General features: G+C 39.7%; 1 protein-coding gene across 2 annotated transcripts in view; it reads right to left on the bottom strand.

Moving 5' to 3' along the window:
- Positions 1-18481, bottom strand: part of PRRC1 (proline rich coiled-coil 1) — a 40408-nt gene extending 21927 nt beyond the window's left edge. Inside the window, exons 1-6 of one of the 2 annotated variants that reach the window (XM_043465954.1) lie at positions 18313-18481; positions 9446-9569; positions 7967-8356; positions 5354-5514; positions 2448-2550; positions 104-267 (exon numbers count right to left, since the gene is read on the bottom strand). In XM_043465954.1, coding sequence (XP_043321889.1) covers positions 104-267; positions 2448-2550; positions 5354-5514; positions 7967-8356; positions 9446-9551 — 924 coding nt within the window. In that variant the 5' untranslated portion in view covers positions 9552-9569; positions 18313-18481. Of the gene's footprint in view, positions 1-103; positions 268-2447; positions 2551-5353; positions 5515-7966; positions 8357-9445; positions 9570-17498; positions 17601-18312 lie in introns of those variants that run through there. The other variant, XM_043465955.1, reaches the window with a different exon arrangement.
- Between the last annotated feature and the right edge of the window lie 2352 nt (positions 18482-20833).

Raw genomic sequence — 20833 nt, 5'->3', positions numbered from 1 at the left:
TGTAAAAACCCAACAGCTCTACAAAGACCATAGAATTATCATCAGAATTATGAAAAAATAAACCAGCAGTTTCTATATGCTAAGAAGATGTTCTATTACTCACTTTTAATCCTGCTGCATAGCCCACTGGTTGTGGGGCAATGTTGGACTGTCCGGCTTCCCCTATAACCACAGCTAGGCCGAAGACCTCCTGGAAGGCATCTCGGACGGCAGCAACTTTTACTTCTTTATTCGAGGTCACTACAATATCCAGTTCACCTCCAGATTCTAAAAAGACCAGAAGAAAATTTCAAATTAATGAAATTCTCATAATTACTACATGCCCTAACATTTTATGACATCATTAGTACCAACCTGGTAAAATGACACAAGATACAGATTAACCTTTTTATTGGCTGAGGAAACTGAGGCCGACAAGGTCTTGCCCAGGGTCACACAGCTACTTAGCAATGATGTCAGGACTCAGCCCTAGGCCTGTCCATTTTGACTCTAGCGTGTGAGGTTAGCACACACACTTCACCCTGCCACCTAACAACATCTTGTTCTGAGATTTCTCAAGAAAGCTGTGAAACAGTTTGCTCTCGAAACAACACTATGCTGTTCCTCAGTAATTGTCTTTCAGAGCAGCTGAAAGTATTTCCAAATATTTGAGCTTTTTATCATGGACTCTTTCCTGATTGAAGTAACGTTCCACAGATCCCATCTTTACTGGAATTTCTTAAGTCATCAAAACCAAAAAGCAGTGGGTTACATAGGAAAGAAAAAGAATATGTCTCTTTTTCCCCTCCATGTGGGACATAGCTCTTGACCCAAGCAAAGTACTGTTTCATTAGGCTTCAGCTCAAAAAACTCTTCAGATTGTGATGACTCATGTCACTTTTAATGATTATAAAAACAGCTAAAAAAAAAAAGTAGAAACTTAAACTGTGTTAAAATCCATTTCTAATAGTTCCTGTGCTTTCCTGACACATTTGAAATTGTTATAGTGATTCCTAAAATATTTGTATAAAAATACAGTTTAAGTTCCACTAGAAGTTTGTTAGAGCCAAATGGTCTAGTTTTTGCTGCCTGTCAATAGCGTTTTCACACTCAAGTCTTACTGCTTTTTATCTGCTAATAGAAATTTCATTTTGTATCCTTCTCTCTTGTTTTTTTCCTTTTTCTAGAAGTCATGCAGAGTACTAGGCTGAGGAAAGTCTTGGGTTTGAGTCCCGATTTTATCATTTACTAGCTCCGTTACCTTGGGGAAGTCACGGAGCTTGTTTCCTTATAGAAAAATTCCTGCCACCTCACAGAGCTTGCTCTAAGGATTAATAAGGTAAATGCTTCAAATAGGTAATGGGTCTAACACAATACCCATTAAAACAACAAGAGCTCCAAAGATACGAATTCTCTTCTTTTCCTCATTAAAAATAAGATCCTGTGAAAAGAATATATATACTACAAATTATATCAAACTTGATTACTATGAATGTATAAAATCAATATATATGGTAGGGTCCAATTGTGACAATTAGAAACACAGAGACCAATTCAGTTGAATTAATTCTTCGATTCAATTTTCTACTTAAAGGGAAGCAAAGTGGCTGTTAGCTCCACCAAGCTGTATGATGGAGAATAATAATAAATTTCTCTGAACACAAGTTCCTCATCTAAAACTTGGGGAAAATAACACCTAGCTTGCAGATCTCTTATGAGAATTAGTATCTGGCAGATCGAATATTTAATAAATGGTACTTACCATTAGTAGGTCTTGTCTTTTGACATTTACTAGATAGTCAATTATCAAGAGACTTAAGACTTGAGAAAGTTATTAACTTTTTATTGCTACTGAAAATCTCTGTTCAAGTACCTGGTGCACAGCTTTGGCCACTAAATTATCTTCAATAGATTTACTAATAATTGGTCATAAATCCTGCTGAGTGATCATGTTATTTCACTTATTGAATATGTACATTAACCATCTGGAGAATTCTTGATAATGAGGGTTCCAAGGTCGTTAAAATTAAAATAGTTTTCCTAGCAAACCTAGTAATGAGATATTATTAGTAAGCAGATTAACAGCCTCTAAAAATTTTATTCCTGAGTTACACATAACCACATTTACTTAAAATAGATAACTGGAGAAATGCCAAAAGCTATATATGAACAAAGCAACACTTCAAGTGTCAACAGTGATAGCAAAATTCACATAAAGCAACACTAATCATAAGTAAAATCAGCAAGTATACTAATAATTCAAATAATTTTTACTCCTGCAAGGTTCATGCTGTGAAGTTTTCAAAAATTTTAATGACGACTAAGAAAAACACAAATCAAAAGCACCAAGACTAACAATCAACATAAGAACATAAGGGGATTGCCACTGATTACAAGACCTGTAGGATTACACTCAGTGGCTGACATGAGCACATACTTTACATGGCAAATGCTCTAGTTTTACATACTGATATATGGAGCCATGCCAGGGTCCAGCGTTGTAATCATGCTTTCTACCGAATGTTTTGTTTTATCGAGCACGGATTTCACCATAGGGTTCCCAGCCACACCCTGCACAGAACAAATTCACATGTAAATACTCATTCTAAGCAAAGATCACTGTGATTATTGGATGGTGAAAAAAAATTTAAGTTTCCAATGCACTGCAGACCTATACTTTTGTAAAGTGTAAGAAAATAAGGCAATGTCAAATTACTATGAAATTTCAAAATGCTTCCTCTCAACTTCTCTTCATCTCATTGTGGATTGACAGTAACCTACAGACCCTACTTCAAGCAACACTGACCTGTTTATTGTATATACGCATATGTGTATGCATATATGTTAATTTCATTTCTATGTATACATATATTTTTACTTATTATTTATTTAGTTATCTATATAAAACACTAGGCAAAACTTGTCCATTAGGGTCTCAAATAAAGACTGTAATCAATGTTTCTCCAAACACTCCTATTTTGTTCCCTAATAGTAAAAACAATTTATCTTTACTTCCCAGAAAATTACTTATTACTTTAATATTAAAACTCTATATTCTATGAAAGTTTTCTTTTTTCCTACTCCCTATTTGTTTTGTTCCAAACTCTCACTTTTAAAAAAGACCTATTCCTCTGAATTTTTAAAACCACACTATTAGATAGAAAGAACCAGATCTGAGGAGTTCCGTTCATCTATGCTTCTCCCACAGTGGAAGAGACTTAAGAGGGAGCAATGCCTCCTGAGATGGCATCTAGCTGACAGGCCATGATTCCACCTGTCTCAACCTACCATTAAACTAAGGTGATTCAAAACAAAAAATGACTTCATAACATTGATATTTAAGACTGTCAACTCATCTTATGCTGAATATTGAGTTATTTACAAAATCTGTATAGCTGAACTGTTACAACTGGTAATTGACATGCTAACATAGTCTTAACAAGGAAAAGAAGTGATAGTTCCTACATAAAGAAAATCTTTAAAAAGCACAAAGTGATAAAAAGAAGCAAGCTTAGAAAAAATGCCATCTTTCTAATACATAAAGCTAAAACGCTGTAAATCAGTTTAACTCCCTAACAATTAAACAATATGTTTAACACATAATCAAATTATAACCAAACCCTCAGAATATTGAAGGGAACTTGACAAAGTGACTTTGGAATCATTTAAGAAAGTGGTTAAGAAAAATAAATGGAAAAGACCAGTAGAGAAAAATTTGAAGAAAAAACAGAAAACTTATACAACCACATGCTGATCTGTCTTTAAGAATGCAAAGATTGCGAACTTACCTTTCCATCTGATTTGACAGATATTCCGATCCCCACCTCAGCACAGAGTAGGCTTTCAATAAATATTAGTGTAACAAACAGTTACAATAATTAAAATAGTGTGGTACTGCTGCAAGGACAGGCAGAGCAGGGAATAAAATACACAGCCCACTAACTGACATTATCAGACACAATTTGGTAACTAAGATGAAGGTGACATATCAAATCACTGGGATATGATTTTAGAATACTCGATTAAGTGGCTGGAAAAAAATGTAAGTTTGATTTCTACCTCCACAATATATTAAAGTATCAGCTATAACAAATGATATGATAAAAAATACTGCCATTAGAAAATTAAATCATAAAAAAACAATGATCACAATGTAGCAGGTAAAGGTCATTTTTATCATTTAAAAAAACTCATAGAAATGACTCCCGAAAACTTAGAAGATTTTGTGTCAATAAAGCATAATTAAGTTGAAATGTAAGATGAAAATGGAGAATATGGCAACATATGACAGCATAAAATAAAATATCTTAAGAGTTCTTATGAAGTCACTAAAGAAGAAAGTAATCCCAATTCAAAACTGGGCAAAGCATATGAATACAGACTTCACAAAAGAAAAATACAAATGGTCAAAAATCACAGTTTAAAAAAAAGCTCAAATTCAATAACAAAGTAATGTAAATTTATACAAGGTATTATTTTCTTTGCCTATCAAATTAGAAAATGATAATTATTTCTAGCAAGTGAAAGATCTTACAACAGGGTGTTCTGGTATAATTTACCTGGAGAGCAATATATACCTGTAGTTTTTAAAATGTTCACACTGACATTAATTAGGAATTAACTCTGATAAAGCAGAAGTACACAAAGATTTGCATACAAGAGGCTCATCATAATTTTATTAAGAATTACAACCGGAAAACGCCAACAACAGGTTAGTGAAATAAAACACGGGAGATAAATGCAATGAATGACATGTTGAGAAAAGTAAACCTGAATATTTTATGGCTGGAAAGTTGTTCATGGTCACTAGGTAAAGCTAAACAAAAGACACAAAATTGTGTCCACATGTCACCACTTCACTTTGCTTTTAATTGAAGAGATATATCTACCTAGATATGCACATCCAGAAGACTAAGAGGAACTATAGAAAAAGTATAGTCAAAGTGAAAGGCGCTCAGTTGTGTTCAACTCTTGGCAACCCCATGGACTATACAGTCCATGGAATTCTCCATGCCAGAATACTGGAGTGGGTAGCCTTTCTCCAGGGGATCTTCCCAACCCAGGGATCGAACCCGGGTCTCCCGCATGGCAGGTGGAATCTTTACTAGCCGAGCCACAAGGGAAGCCCAATACTGGAGTGAGTAGCCTATCCCTTCTCTAGCGGATCTTCCCGACCAAGGAATCAAACTGGGGTCTCCTGCATGGCAGGCGGATTCTTTACCAGCTGACCTATCAGGGAAGCCCAGAAAAAGTGTAATAAAACTAAAAAGATATTTTACAATGATTTTTCCTTATACTATTTTTTACTTTCAAAATTCTCTTAAGTTTTATAATTAAAAAATCACACACAGTTTTTAAAGTAAATACCCCTTACCTTAATAAAACCCCAGAGTCCACCAGCTGAAGCTTCATCCTGACCTCTACCAATTCTAGGGTCTTCCTGCTCCTCTGGGAAAGTGATGGCTGATGTGGTTCCAGTTCCCTGTGCCACAGATGTCAAACCAGCTTGCTGAGTAATAGGAGTTGGCAGAATACCTAGTTAATGGCAAAAATGTTAACAGATGTAATTTATTCCATAAAATATCTCCTATAAAAAAGATGATACAACGTAAGAAATGAGTAGTTCAAAACAGCTTTAATCATGTTACTATATACTCAGGCATTTCAACACTGAGATATGAATTCAAACAATCACCTAAATAAATTATACAAACTCCAAAAAAGAAATTTCTTTCCCTCTTCTTAGGCTTACTACTAGTCCCCTGAAAATGGACAAAAAAATATACCCAAAAGTACTTCATGTTTGCCCAATGTATCACATGGACGCAAACAGCTATAGACTGATTCTCCTTAAACCATAAAAATAACTGTTATGAGCACTCAAGCTCATCATACAAAATTCATATAAAAATTAGTAAACATATCCATATACAATATTTTAACTCAAAAAGAAAATCCACATATACATCCACATGGGTGTCATACCTGCACTCTGCAAAAATTTTTGTTAAACTAGATAATCCAAACTGGATTAAAAAAAAAATCACAACAAAGTTGTTTCTTTTCCTAAAATTAGGGAAACAATAGGAAGAATGTGACAGGATGAAGTTTTAATACTGATTTCCAATAACCATTCCAGGGAAGCCAAAAAAAGTAGGTGTTCTTGACCTAGAAAATAAAATAGTCCAATACCACCAACTTACGGTACATACACTTATTTGATTTTGAACTTTTACATGGCTAAATAAACTACTCCCTGGATCATTCAGTCCTGATAATTTTTAAGTAAAGCTAAACTCAGACTTCACCTTGGTGTTTCTCTATAACCACACAAAATGTTAGGACAAAATTTTGGAATTTTGTCCGACATTTCCCTTCCTTTGTGGCTCAGCTGGTTAAGAATCTGTCTTCAATACAAGAGACCTGGGTTGGATCCCTGCATTGGAAAGATTCTCCTAGAGAAGGGAAAGGCTACCCACTCCAGTATCTGGCCTGGAGAATTCCATGGACTGTACAGTCCACGGGGTCACAAAGAGTCAGACACAACTGAGTGACTTTGGCTTTCACATACTAACCATGTTCTAAGTTTTATATCATATAAAAATCATATATTAAGTAACATCAGTTTTAATACTTTAAATGAAAATAGGAAGCTCTGGAAATCAAGGAAAAGGGAATAAAATATTCATGCAGAGTAACAAGAACCCTCCTTAATGCTGCTAAGAAAGTAAAATGAATGGTGCAGCTGCTTTAGACAATAGTCTGATGGTTGCACTAAAGTCAGCAATTCTGACATGCACCCCAAGAACAGCACTATTTACAAGAGCCAAGACATGGAAGCAACCTAAATGTCCATCAACAGATGAATCAATAGATGTGGTATATGTATACACAATGGGGTATTACTCAGCCATAAAGAATGAAATGATGCCATTTGCAGCAACATGGATGGACCTAGAAATTATCGTACTAAGTGAAGTAAATTAGACAAATATCACGTTACTACTTATATGTGGAATTTTAAAACATGATGCAAATGAACTTATTCACAACACAAACTCACAGACATACCAAAAAAAAAAGACGGTTATCAAAGGCGAAGAGTGGGGATAAATTAGGAGTTTGGGATTAACAGAAAAACATTACTATATATATATATATATAACAGATAAATAACAAGGACCTACTGTATAGCACAGGGAACTCTACTCAATATCTTGTAATAACCTATAATGGAAAAGAATCTGAAAAAGAATAGATATAGATATATGTGTAACTGAGTGACTATGCTATACACCTGAAACTAACACAATGTTATAAAGCAACTTTACTTCAATTTATTTAAAAAAAAAATGAAGCCCTTCAGGGGAAAAAAAAAACTCAGCAAGTCTGAACCTAGGTACATACTCAAGAGAAATGAAAACATTTCTATATAAAACTTGCACACCAAGGATCATAAAATCAGTACTCACCATAGCCAAAAAGTGGAAACAACCAACAGCTTATCAACTGATGAAATGAATAAACAAAACACGGGATAGCCGTACAACGGAATATCGTTCAATCCTAAAAAGGAAGAACGCTCTGACACCTGTTACAATACGGATGAATCTTGAAAACATCACACTAAGTGAAAGTGGCCTGTCACAAAAGACTGCATACTAATACAAGTCCATTTATAGGAAATGTCCCAAACAAGCAAGTCTACAGAGACAGAAGGTACATTAGTGGTTCTGAGAACCATGAGGATTGGGAGAAGTATGGAGTGACTGCTAACAGGTATGCAGTTTCTTTGGGGGTGATTAAAAGGTTCTAAAGTCGACTGTGGTGATGGCTGCACAACTTGGTAAATATAGTAACAACTATTAAACCGTACATGTGAAAGGGAATTGTATGGGAATTACACCTCGATAAAGCTGTTACAAAAAAAAACAAACATAAAACATTCCCTATAGCCACCTGTTTCAAAGTGTCAATGAGAGAGTACCTGTCACCGGAGGTGCAGAAAACGATGGCATCAGGGGTGTCTGTGGAGCTCTTCCTGCATGGCCCCTCGTAATGTCGTACGCTGAGCCAACGGAGAATCCCGAAGTGGGAGGACCCGACGGGGGTGCAGGTAAGACAGTGTTTGGGGCAGAGGTGGAAGGCGGGAAGTGGGACAGAGGAGGATTACTGAAGGCAGCAGCAGTCGGCGGAGAAGCAGCAGGTGGCAGAGAGGTGACGAGCGGAGGGACAGAAGGAACGGGTGCAGACGGCAGAAAGGGCAAGGGCGCCGCAGGCTGCACCGGAGGCAGGGGCGGCTGGGGGGCCGAGTACGCCTGAGGCGGCAAGGTCTGCACCGAGGGCCCGCTGGGAGAAGGGAAGGTGCTGGCTGCGGCTAGGAAAGAGGGGAGGGAAAATCACACTTCAGTGACATGCTCTTCATTTAGTTTTCAAAGTATCTCATTACCATCTTGGAAAATTTTTAAATTTAACAGACCCTATTCCCAAGAGTTATCTTTAAGTACATAATTTAAAATACATGAGTATGACTGAGTGCAAATGATTTTCAATTTCCATCAGTAAAAGCAGCAGGTCTATAAAATTAAGTTATGGTATTGCAGATCTTTGCTGTTTCTGTTTGTTTTGCTGTGCTTTTAATAAAATAGACCTGCTTTTCATCTCCGCTAATACAAGCATAAAACCTCACAATTTAGGGCTGAAAAACTTTGGTCAGAAGGTTAATCTCCACAAAGTCACAGAACGTTAGGCAAAGCTAACACGTGCTTTTTAGGATATTTCTGTCATAACAAAGATGATTTCTAGTTAATATGAAAATAAAAAATAAAAATTAAAGCAAAACAAAGATGTTTTCTGCCTTTGGGCTTAAATAAAAAGGCTACTTACCTTCATCCTGGCAAAGATTACAAAAGTTTTAATATAGAGGCACACCTTAATTTATTTTGCTTCATTTTACAAACTGAAGGTTTGTGGCAACCCTTACGTCAAGCAAGTCTATCAGTGCCGTTTTACCCGGCAGCATTTGTTCTTCATGTCTCTGTGTGACATTCTGGTACCTCTCAAAATATTTCAAACTTTACATTATTATTGTATTTGTTATGGTGATGCATGATCACTGACCTCTGGCATTGCAAAAAGATTACAACTCACTGAAGCCCAGATGACAGCCAGCATTTTAAAGCAATGCTTTAGCAAAGTATTTAATTGTAGTAGGTACACTGTTTTCTTTTTTAGACACAGGCACAATCTATTGCACATTTAACAGACTACAGTATAGTGCAATCATAATTTCTATATGCACTAGGAAATAAAAAAATTCATGTGACTTGCTTTATTGCAGTGGTCTGAAACTGAACTCACAGTATCTCTGAGCTATGTCTCTAGGCTTTTGTTAAATGACTCTGAGAAAAGATGACAGTATCCCGACTCTCCTCAAAACCCACTGATGCTAGACAGCTGCACGTACCTAAAGGAGCCGGGGTGGAAGACAATGCAGCAGCAGAAGCCAGGCCCCCAGAATTCGGTGGGGGGGTCCCAGGTGGTGTTGTCTCTATTCCACTCTCTTCCATCATTTTTCAATTTCAGTACAACTGTAAAAATATTAAAATGTAATAAAGATTACACAGTAATAAAAAGTATACTTTTAAACCTTGTATAGTTAGAGAATAAAGCATTTAGAGAAGAGCTAACACCTATCCTTCTCAAACTCTTCAAAAAACAATTGTAGAGAAACACTCCCAAACTCATTCTATGAGGCCACCATCACCAATACCAAAACCAAAGACATTACACACAAAAAAAGAAAATTACGGCCATTACAGGCCATGTTCATCACTGATGAACATGGACACAAAAATCCTCAACAGAATACTAACAAGCAGAATCCAACAACACATTAGAAGGATCACACACCATGATCAAATGGGGTTTATCCCAGGGATGGAAGAATTCTTCAATATATGCAAATCACTCAATGTGATACACAATATTAACAAATGGAAAGGGTAAATCAGGAAAATCTCAATAGATGCAGAAAAAGCTTCCAACAAATTTCAATACCCATTTATTATGAAAACGCTTCAGAAAACAGGCACAGAGCAAACCTACCTTAACACAGTAAATGCCATATATGACAAATCCACAGCAAACATTATTCTCAATAGTGAAAAACTGAAAGCATTTCCTCTAGAATCAGGAAGACAAGGGTGCTCACTCTGGCCAATATTATTCAACATAGTTCTAGATGTCCTAGCCACAGAAATCAGAGAAGAAAAAGAAATAAAAGGAATACAAATTGGAAAAGAAGAAATAAAACTCACTGTGGATGACATGGTAGTATACATAGAAAATCCTTAAGAGTCCACCAGGAAACTACTAGAGCGAACCAATGAACTTAGTAAAGTTGCAGGATACAAAATCAATACACAGAAATCTCCTGCATATCCATTCACTAACAATGAAAGATCAGAAAGAGAAATTAAGAAAACAATCCTATTTACCATTGTAACAAAAAGAATAAAATACCTAGGAATAAAACTACCTGAAGAGACAGAAGACCTGTATGCAGAAAACCATAAGACACTGATGAAAGAAATCAAAGACAACAGAAATAGACACAGAGCTATACTATGTTCTTCGTCTGAATAATCAATATTGTGAAAATGACTACATTATCCAAAGCAATCTACAGATCCAGTGCAACCCCTCTTAAATTACCAATGCCATTTTTCACAGAACTAGAACAAAACATTTTTACAATTTGTATGAAAACACAAAGACCCCAAGCAGCCAAAGCAATCTTGAGAAAGAAAGAGCTAGAGTAATCAGGCTCCCTGACTTCAGACTGTACTACAAAGCTAATCAAGACAAGACAGTACTGGCACAAAAACAGAAATACAGTTTAATGTCTAGAGATAACCTGAGGCACCAATGAGCACCTAATCTTTGACAAAGGAGGCAAGACGATACAATGGAGAAAAACAGCCTCTTCAACAAGAGGTGCTGGGAAAACTGGACAGCTACATGTAAAAGAATGAAATTAGAACATTTCCTAACACCATCACAAAAAAAAAACAGGTTAAAAATCTAAATGCAAGTCTAGACACTATAAAACTCTTAAGAGAAAAACATAAAACACTCTTGACATAAAATGCAGCTAGATCCTTTCTGACCCACCTCCTAGAGTAACAAAAATAAAAACAAAAATAAACAAATGGGTCCTAATAAAACTTAAAAAGCTTTTACAAAGCAAAGGAAACCATAAACAAGATAAGAAGACATTCCTTAGAATGGGAGAAAATATTTGCAAATGAAACAACTGACAAGGGATTAATCTCCAAAATATACAAGCAACTCATGTAGATCAATATCAAAAAAATAAACAGCCCAATCAAAAAATGGATGGAAGACCTAAATAGTCACTTCTTCAAGGAAGACATATAAATGGCTAATAAAAACATGAAAAAGTGCTCAATATTATTTATTACTAGAGAAATGCAAATCAAAACTACAATGAGATATTACCTCATACTGGTTAGAACGGCCATCATCAAAAAAATCTACAAACAATAAATGCTGGAGAGGGTGTGGAGAAAAGGGAACCTTCATACGGGGTGAGACTATAAATTGACACAGCTACTAAGGAGGACAGTACAGAGGTGCCTTAGAAAACTAAAAATAGAACTAACATACGATCCAGCAATCCCACCATTTGGGCACATACTCTGAGAACACCGTAATTCAAAATACTCACGCACCCCAATGCTCACTGCAGCACCATTTACAACAGCCAGGACACGGAGGCAACCTAGATGTCCATCAACAGATGAATGGATAAAGAAGATGTAGGAGTACATACACACAATGGAATATTACTCAGTCATAAAAAGGAACAAAACTGGGTCAGGGACAGACCCAAGCCTGTCATACAGAGTAAAGTAAGTTAGAAAGAGAAAATATTATTTATTAACACATATGTATGAAATCTAGAAAGATGGCACAGACGAGTCTGTTTGCGGGGTAGGAAGAGAGATGCAGACAGAGAAAACAGGCATGTGGACATGGTGGTGGGTGGGGAGAGTAGGCCTGACATACACACACTACCAAATGTAGGGCAGATAGGAGTGGGAAGTTGTGTAACGCTGTAACAGGGAGCTCAGCGCAGGGCTCCACGAGGACCTGCAGGGGAGGGACTGGGGCTGGTGGGGTGGGAAGGCGGCTTAGGGGCGCGGTATGTGTCTTCATATAGCTGATCCACTTCACTGTACAGCAGAAACACACATAACACTGTAAAGCGACTATACGCCAATAAAACAAAATAAAAATTACATAGCTCAAATGTAAATACACAACCAACAGACAGATGTCTGTTTTTACTGTATACAATGCCACTTATCTCCAGGTGAAGGATTTGCCAAAATTTTAAGTAGTTAGACTATTTAATGAGCAAACAATCTGAGACATTTTCATACACCTACTTCATAATTGAGAAATAATTTTATGTTAGCTATGTAATTACCCAATATATTTCAAATAGTAAATTACTAATTTAATTTCTGGCACAGGAATGCATGTTAGATTTCTATCTAGATTCCAGTCACTATTACTTCAAAAATAAATTATGTAAAGTATTTTTGAAACACTTCCTCCCTCCTCACTAAGCAGTGTACATGGGCTACTCCTGTTAACAGGCCACTCCACCTCCCAGGTGGCTCAGAGAAAAGAATTTACATGCCGAAGCAGAAGATGTGGGTTCGATCCCTGGGTTGGGAAGATCCCCTAGAGAAGGAAAAGGCAACCCACTCCAGTATTCTTCCCTATTCCCAGCTTTTCTTTGTTTACATTCTAAAAGGTACCCCCCATAATGGTTAACCCACCTGCCAAGGCAAGAGAAACGGGTTTGATCTCTGGATCAGGAAGATCTCCTAGAGAAGGAAATGGCAACCCACTCCAATACTCTTGCCTACAAAATCCCATGGACAGGAGAGCCTGGCAGGCTAGTCCATGGGATTGCAAGAGTCAGATGTGACTTAGCAACTAAACAACAACATAATGGCTAAATAATTAGGTCTCAGCTTTTAGAAAAGTCAGTTTTTAGCAAAAGTGCCACGAGCATTTTTCCTAACAGACAAAAATGGATTAAAAATGCTAGAAAATTTTCCTTAAAAATTACAAACTTTCAAGCCTGCTTCAAGGATAAAATGAGAACTTCTAAATACATCAAATACGTTTTTGAAGTTTTTACTCATTTCACAAATATTCAGCGAAGGTCAATCACTTGCCAAGCATACACTGGTGCCTCTGGAAATAAGACTGTAAGCAAAAACAAACAGGATACTTACAGTCCAGCCCGAGAGACAACCAATAACACCAACATACAGTGAACTGTAGCCTGAATGATGTGCTCTGAGGATAAGAACAATTCTGTTTGCTAGAAAATGATTTTGACTTGGGGTCAGAAAGGGATGATCAGGATTTAATTAGGAAAGGGAAAGAAGACAAGGAGGGTACATGCCAAAAAAAGTGAATATACAGAAATTCAGAAAGGAACAGGAATGAGGATTGGAGACCTGGATGGGCGCCCAGACTGTACTGAGATTTACAAGCCAAGTTAAAGAGTAGAATCTTCTAAGAACAGAAAGTCACCGTGGGGGCATTCAAACTAGGGATGATGTTACTTGTCTTTTAATTTCTTTGAAGGAATTTTAGACTTACAAGAAGATGCCAATACAGGCCAGAGTTCATCAGTACCCTAAACCCAGCTCCTTCCAATGACAGCATCCTACATAACTAGGGTTCAACCATAAAATCTAGGAAATTAACTCTGGCACAATATGAGTAACTGAAGTATAAACCTCCTTTGGGTTTCACCTGTTTTTATTCACATGTGTGAGTCTGTATGCAGTTCTGTGACATTTCATCGTATGCACTGACTCTCGAGCCGCCACCATCAGGACACAATTGTTCCATCTCCCCAAACAAACTCCCGCGTGCTGTTCCTTGGTACACCCTCTCATCTGCCATACACCCTGACAAACAACTGTTCTCTGTTTTCTCATTTCATGAATGTTACGAAAATAAAACCATACTGCATATAGCCTTCTGAAATTGGCTTTTTTCATGCAAAAGGGTGCTCTCAAGATCCACCCAAGCCGTTGGATGGATCGTTGGTGGCTTCTTTATCATTGCTGAATACTATCCCATTTTATAGATGTTTGATTATCCATTTATTTGCTGAAGGATATTTAGGCTGCTTTAGACAATTCATATTTGTGTTTTGAAAACATTCCTCTGACCAAAGAATGCAGACCGTGCCATAGGGCATCTACACAGAACAGCAGGGAGACCCTTAAGAAGGATACAGAAGTATTTCAAATAACATTCTAGACTAGTGATTCTCAAACAGGGAGTGAAGAAGGGTGACCTGCCCCTCACGGGTCATTTGGCAGTGTCTGAAGACATTTTTGTGGTCCAGTGGTTAAGAATTTGCCTTCCAGTGCAGAGGTCATGGGTTCAAACCCTGGTTGAAGAACTAAGATCCCCACATGCTGCAGGACAACTAAGTGTGCACGCTCCAACTGCTGAGCCCGCACGTGACAACTAGAGTAACCCATGCACTGAGAAGAACGACCTCGCATGCCACAGCTAAGACCCAGGTAGCCAAAGAAATAAATATTAAAAAAAACCAACAACTACAAAGTATTAGGGGCATCTAGTAGGTAAAAGCTGGAGATATAGCTAAAAATTCTACAATGCACAAGACAGTCACAAGAATTATCTGGCCCCGAACACCAATAATGCCAAGGTTGAAAAACTTTGGTTTAGCCTAAAGTGATGACAGTGGAGATGGAGAAGAGTGGATAGACTCAGGAGATGTTTAAGTGGTAAGACCCAGCAATAGGCTGGATGTGGGGTCCAGGAAGGAGAGAGGCATGACCTGCACACCTGGACAGATGGTGGTGCCATTCAATAAGATAAGGAACACTGGAGGAGGTCAAAGTGTGTGTCTGATGTTTTGGGAAAGAAGGGATTACACAGTATTTCATATTGGACATGCTAAGTGCAAACTCCTTGAAGCAACCAAGTACAGCTGACTTGGTTTGCAGCTCAGAAACCACATAAATGTGGGCTTCGTCAGTTCACTGATAGTCTCTAAAGTCATGTGCTGAAAAGAGATGATCTGAGAAGACTAAGTGAATAAAGAAGATGGCCCAACAAGGGGGAAAAAACACCTGCAGAGAAGAATGAGAGACCACAAAAACAGGAAAAAAAACAGCAGGCAGCGGTGTCCAAAATCCAGAGAAGAGTGTTTCAAGGCAATGGTATCAGATGCTGCAGAGAAGCCAAATAGGATGATATATGAAAAATCAATAGATTTGCCAAACTGGAGTTAAAACTTAGTGAGAGCTGTTTCCAAAAGGGAGTGAGGATAGAAGCCAGTTTCAACTGGACTGAGGTAGGAGGTAAAGCAAATATGTACAACACTTTTAAAAGTTTTACTATGAGTGTAGATGAAAGATCTACGGGCAGGAAGTAGAAAGCAGATATCCAGACAGGCAAAATCCTTTCATTCAACAACATCTACTTCTGCTTCGTTGACTATGTTAAAGCCTTTGACTGTGTGGATCACAATAAACTGTGGAAAATTCTTAAAGAGATAGAAACACCAGATCACCTTACATGCCTCCTTAAAAATCTGTATGTAGGTCAAGAAGCAACAGTTAGAAGTGGATACGGAACAATGGACTGGTTCAAAATTGGGAAAGGAGTACGTCAAGGCTGTATATTGTCACCCTGCTTATTAAACTTATAAGCAGAGTACATAATGTGAAAGGCCGAGCTGGATGAAGCAGAATTTGGAACTGAGACTGCTGAGAGAAATATCAACAACCTCAGATGTATACATGAGACCACCCTAAAGGCAGAAAGTGAAAAGGAACTAAACAGACTCTTGATGAGAGTGAAAGAGGAGAGTGAAAACGCTGGCTTAAAACTCAACATTCAAAAAACTAACATCAAGGCAACTGGTCCCATCACTTCATGGCAAATAGATGGGGGAAAGGTGAAAACAGTGGCAAATTTTATTTTCTTCAACTCCAAAATCACTGTGCAATAGTGACTGCAGCCATGAAATTAAAAGACATTTGCTCCTTGGAAGAAAAGCTATGACAAACATAGACAGTGTATTAAAAAGCAGAGACATCACTTTGCCAACAAAAGTCTGATAGTCAAAGCTACGATTTTTCCAGTAGTCATGTATGGATGTGAGAGATGGACCATGAAGAAGGCTGAATGCCGAGGAATTGATGCTTTGGAATCATGGTACCAGAGAAGACTCTTCAGAGTCCCTTGGACAGCAAGGAGATCCAAACAGTCAATCCTAAAGGAAGTCAACCCTGAATATCCATTGGAAGGACTGATGCTAAAGCTAAGGCTCCAATACTTTGGCCAACTGATGCAAACAGATGGCTCATTGGAAGAGACCCTGAGGCTGGGAAAGATTGAAGGCAGGAGGAGAAAGGGGTGAGCACAGAGGATGAGATGGTTGGATGGCATCACTGATTCAATGGACATGAGTTTGAGCAAGCTCCGGGAGACAGTGAAGGACAGGGAAGCCTGGCATGCTGCAGTCCATGGGGTTGAAAAGAATTAGACACGACTCAGTGACTAAACAACAGATCAAAGGTAGATAATATGGGACAGAACCACCTTCTGGGGACTTTATCACTCCCTGACAAAGCTATCTCTTTTCATCTCATTTTTTCACTGGTTATTCATCTTCCTACTACAAATGCTACCAATCCTCAAAGTGATCAGCGGGAGTCAAATTTAAAGATAAACATAACTGAATGAAGTGCAATGTTTACACTTGCAAAAGACTTTGTACAATGAATACAACCCATAAAATGGAATATTGGTCAATTTCTTTCTGTCTTTAAAAGCTAGACTGTTTGAGAACTAGCTTAACGACAATATTGGGTAAATCTTGGATTCATAAACAATGTGCTCAATCATGTCTGACTCTTTGTGACCCTTGGACTGTAGCCTACCAGGCTCCTCTGTCCATGGAATTCTGCAGGCCAGAATACTGGAGTGGGTAGCCATTTCCTCCTCCAGGGGATCTTGCCCACCCAGGGATCGAACCCAAGTCTTCTGCACTGTATGAGGATTCCCAACCGCTGAGCCACCAGGGAATATAATACCATCTACTAAAGAAAAGTTTGTGATAAAAGTAACAGGGAAATGTCAGAGTTGTAGAGGTTCTAAAGCTTAGTCTCAACACAAAAATTATATTAATGTATCAGCATTAAAAAGTGATGGAAATGGGTTGGAAAACTGGGTCCGTTTCTGGACACACTCTGCTCTTCCAATCTGCTGTGCCTTGGATTTTCTCTTAAAAGTAGGTGGCTACTTATAAAGATGCAAGAGGTGGAATAATGAACCTCTGATAAACATAAAATCTTATTAAAAACCATTACTACTGTTAATGTACTACAGGTTCAAAAGATGCTCTCTACTACCCTTTAGCGAGCACTGCTGCAGGAAGGTCTGAGTTTTGTCTCTGCATTCCCAGTTCTGATCCCAAAAATAACTTCTATAAATGTTCATTGACCAAATAGCAGCTGTAAAGGAAAAAGACTGGAATGTCAAAATGTGTCATGTTCGCGGAAACATACATGCTGTCTCTCAAGAACTACTTCCAACGACACTCTCTTAAACTGGACAAATTCTGCCAATCTAGGACATAGGCTATCCCGCAAATTTGCTCGAAGCAGGTCCTAAAAATGAACAAAGAGACAGCAGAGAGCAAAAGCCCTCCAGAGCGGCGCTAGGCATCTAAGGGGGAACCCACTGTTAAAGAAGCTCCTTCTTAGTGCCCATCCCCATTTGTTGACCCGGGAGTCTCCTAGGCGGGAGCGGCCTCCCCCCGGCTCTGCCACGTCTCCAGGCGGGCTGGGCCGGGCCAAGGTCGCCTACCTCCGGTCTCTCCCCTCTGGCCAGCGCGGTGGAAGGTGGAGCCAAACAGACCGGGGCGCCGGTGTGGGTCCGGGGACTGGACCCTAGAACCAGCCAAGACCCCCGGGCCGCACTCTCCGCAAAATCCACAGCAGGAATGCTTGCCTCATGAAGCCTACCGGTGCCTGGGCTGAACCCTGGACGCTCCAACAGCGGGAGCCCGGACTGTACCACTAAGGAGCTCTCCAGCGACCCTAGCCTCCCGGCCCGGCCGACCCGGCCCCCTCGCAGCCAAGGCGCCCCTGAGTGCTGGTTTGGGCGCCTGAGCCCCATCCCGCCGCCCACATGCACCCGCACTGCTGCCGGACTAACGCTTACCTGCAGGCTCGAGATAGTGTCTGCGTGGCAGTGAAAAGTGGAGGCTAGACAGGCTGGGTGTAAGACTACGGCTGCTAGAACAGAAGCAACACGCAGGTAAGACCCTGCAGCGCGCACGCCCGCCTCCAAGATGGCCACCGGAGGCGCCGGTTCCTGAGGCTGCCACGTCCCCGGCGCGCCGCCCCGCCCCGCGCTGAGTCCCGCCCCACGCCCCGCCCCACGCCCCGCCCCACTCCCCCAGAGCCCCGCCCAGAGGCCGCAAGCTAAACCTGCCGGAGCACCTGGGTCCAAAGATCTTCGTGCCACCAGGCCGGGCGCTGCCCGCTCCAGAAACACGACTGCCGTCCTTTCCACTACGCAACCTCAGCATGCGAGAATGGAACCCGTGTTATTGGGTGTAGCTCACTTACTCTGCGCCATGGCCGCCCCCAGGGAAGGCGATTACCTCCCCCCAACCCAAGGGCATGCCTCCTCCAGGCGTGACTTCGCTCCCAAAACAGACTTATCCTATGTATTTTCAAAGATTTCCAGATAAGAGCGGTTGCCTCAGGAAAGAGAGAGAGCAGGGTGGCAGATACTATACTGATTTTCCCCAAGTTCATGTATTACACATATTTTTAATGGGAAACCGAAAATTATCCGCTTTCTTAACCTTATGTGCTGCACTTAAAACAGGTCCTGAAAGTCGGTGCTCAATAATGTACCCTAAATAAATCAATCAATACAGTACAGTGGAGGACTATAAAGAATTTGAGATCAGAAGCCCTGGTTTGAGTTCTGACTGCCCTAGTGTTGCTTATGCAGTCATGTTACCTTATACAGATAGCTTATTCTCCTTGAGTCTCCATGTTTCTATCTGTAAGATAAGAATACTTGCCATCTCTAATCAAGCAGGTAAGAGAATCAAAATAAGACACACAAAAGCTCTTTTTAAAGTGCTGAGTGTTAAATACACGAATAACTGTTGTTTACCTTATTTTCCAATTCATTCAGGAACTCATCTGTAGAATTAGCATTAATATATTTCTCAGACTTGACAGCTAAAAGCATTTTAAAATACCTCACTAAAGAGTTAATACTGTTTAACTGTGCCCTAACTTCAGACAAAATGATTTGCAGCTTCAATGGATTGGTCCCCGAGGTGGTGACTCTTATCATGTCCCCTGAGATGTGTGTAGGTGGCTGTCTAGTTACTCTCCATAGAATGCCATTTGGGGTGGTGCTGAAAAGAGTTACCATTGCCCATCCCTTTTGGTCAACACCCTTAATAACTGTAAGAACTGTTGATTTCTCCATTCAATCAACAAATATATATTAGTGTCTGCAATGTTCTGAGCATCAGTACTGGAAATGTAGCAATGAACAAGACAGACAAGATCCTTACACTGAGGGAGAGGCAGATCTTCTCAAGGGAGAGGCAGCTATGAGCGGAAAAATAAAGTGAGTACTGTTTGTGATGGGCACTTTGAGGAAAGTCAATGGGGTGATGTGATCTTCACAACAACTGGGGGAGGCCACCTTGGATGGGCCAGAAGCATAAGTTATCTCTGAGTAGGTAGGATTTTACTTGAGAGCACAGGGAAGCAGCCCTGTGATTCTTTGAACAGAAGGAAAAACACCCAAAGGCTCTGAGGGAGGGTACCTGGCATGTCTGCAGAACAAAAAGGAAATTGGGACCAAGACGGTGGTTAGAAATGAGGTCAGAGAGATAGCAGGGCCAGATGGTAGCCAGCCTTGTAGGCCATCTTAAGGCCTTTGGGTTATATTTGGAGAGAAATGAGAAGCAGTTGGAAGGTTTTGAGCAGAGGACAGATAAGATTTGCCTTCCATTTTAAGTCATATTCTGTTTGCTGTTTGAGAACTGTGAAGGGGGTGGTGGTGCAAAGACAAAAGTGGAATGATCACAATGAGGTGATGCTGCCTTAGAGTACAGAGTAGCCTGGCAGCCTGCAGTCTTTGGGATCTCAAAGAGTCAGACATGACTAGCACACACACATGCATTAGTGTAACTAATGGGGCAGGCAGGGGAGGGAGTACATGGTGTGGACATCTTTTGAAGGTTAAGCTGTCATGATTTCCTGATGGATTGGGTGTGACTGTATTAGTTTTCTAAGACCTCCAAAACAAATTACCATGACTGGTTGGCTAAAAGCAACAGAAATGTATTCTCTCACAGTTCTAGAGACCAGAAGTCCAAACTCAAGGGTCAGCAGGGCCTCTCTGAGGACTCTTCCCTGTCTCATCCAGCTTGAGGGGCGCCAGCTGTTCTTTGGATCATGCCAGCCTGACTCCAGTCTCTGCCTTTGTGTCCACATGGCCTTCTCTCCTGTGTCTGTCTTGCCTTTCTCTTATAAGCATGCCGGTTATTGCATGTAGTGAAAGTGAAAGGCGCTCAGTCATGTCCGATTCTTTATGACCCCATGGATTATACAGCCCATGCAATTCTCCAGGCCTGAATATTGGAGTGGATAGCTGTTTCCTTCTCCAGGGGATCTTCCCAATCCAGGGATCAAACCCAAGT

This window comes from Cervus canadensis, chromosome 4 (genome assembly GCF_019320065.1).
Source record: "Cervus canadensis isolate Bull #8, Minnesota chromosome 4, ASM1932006v1, whole genome shotgun sequence".
NCBI classification, from domain to species: domain Eukaryota; kingdom Metazoa; phylum Chordata; class Mammalia; order Artiodactyla; family Cervidae; genus Cervus; species Cervus canadensis.
This window is presented reverse-complemented; position numbering and strand designations above follow the sequence as displayed.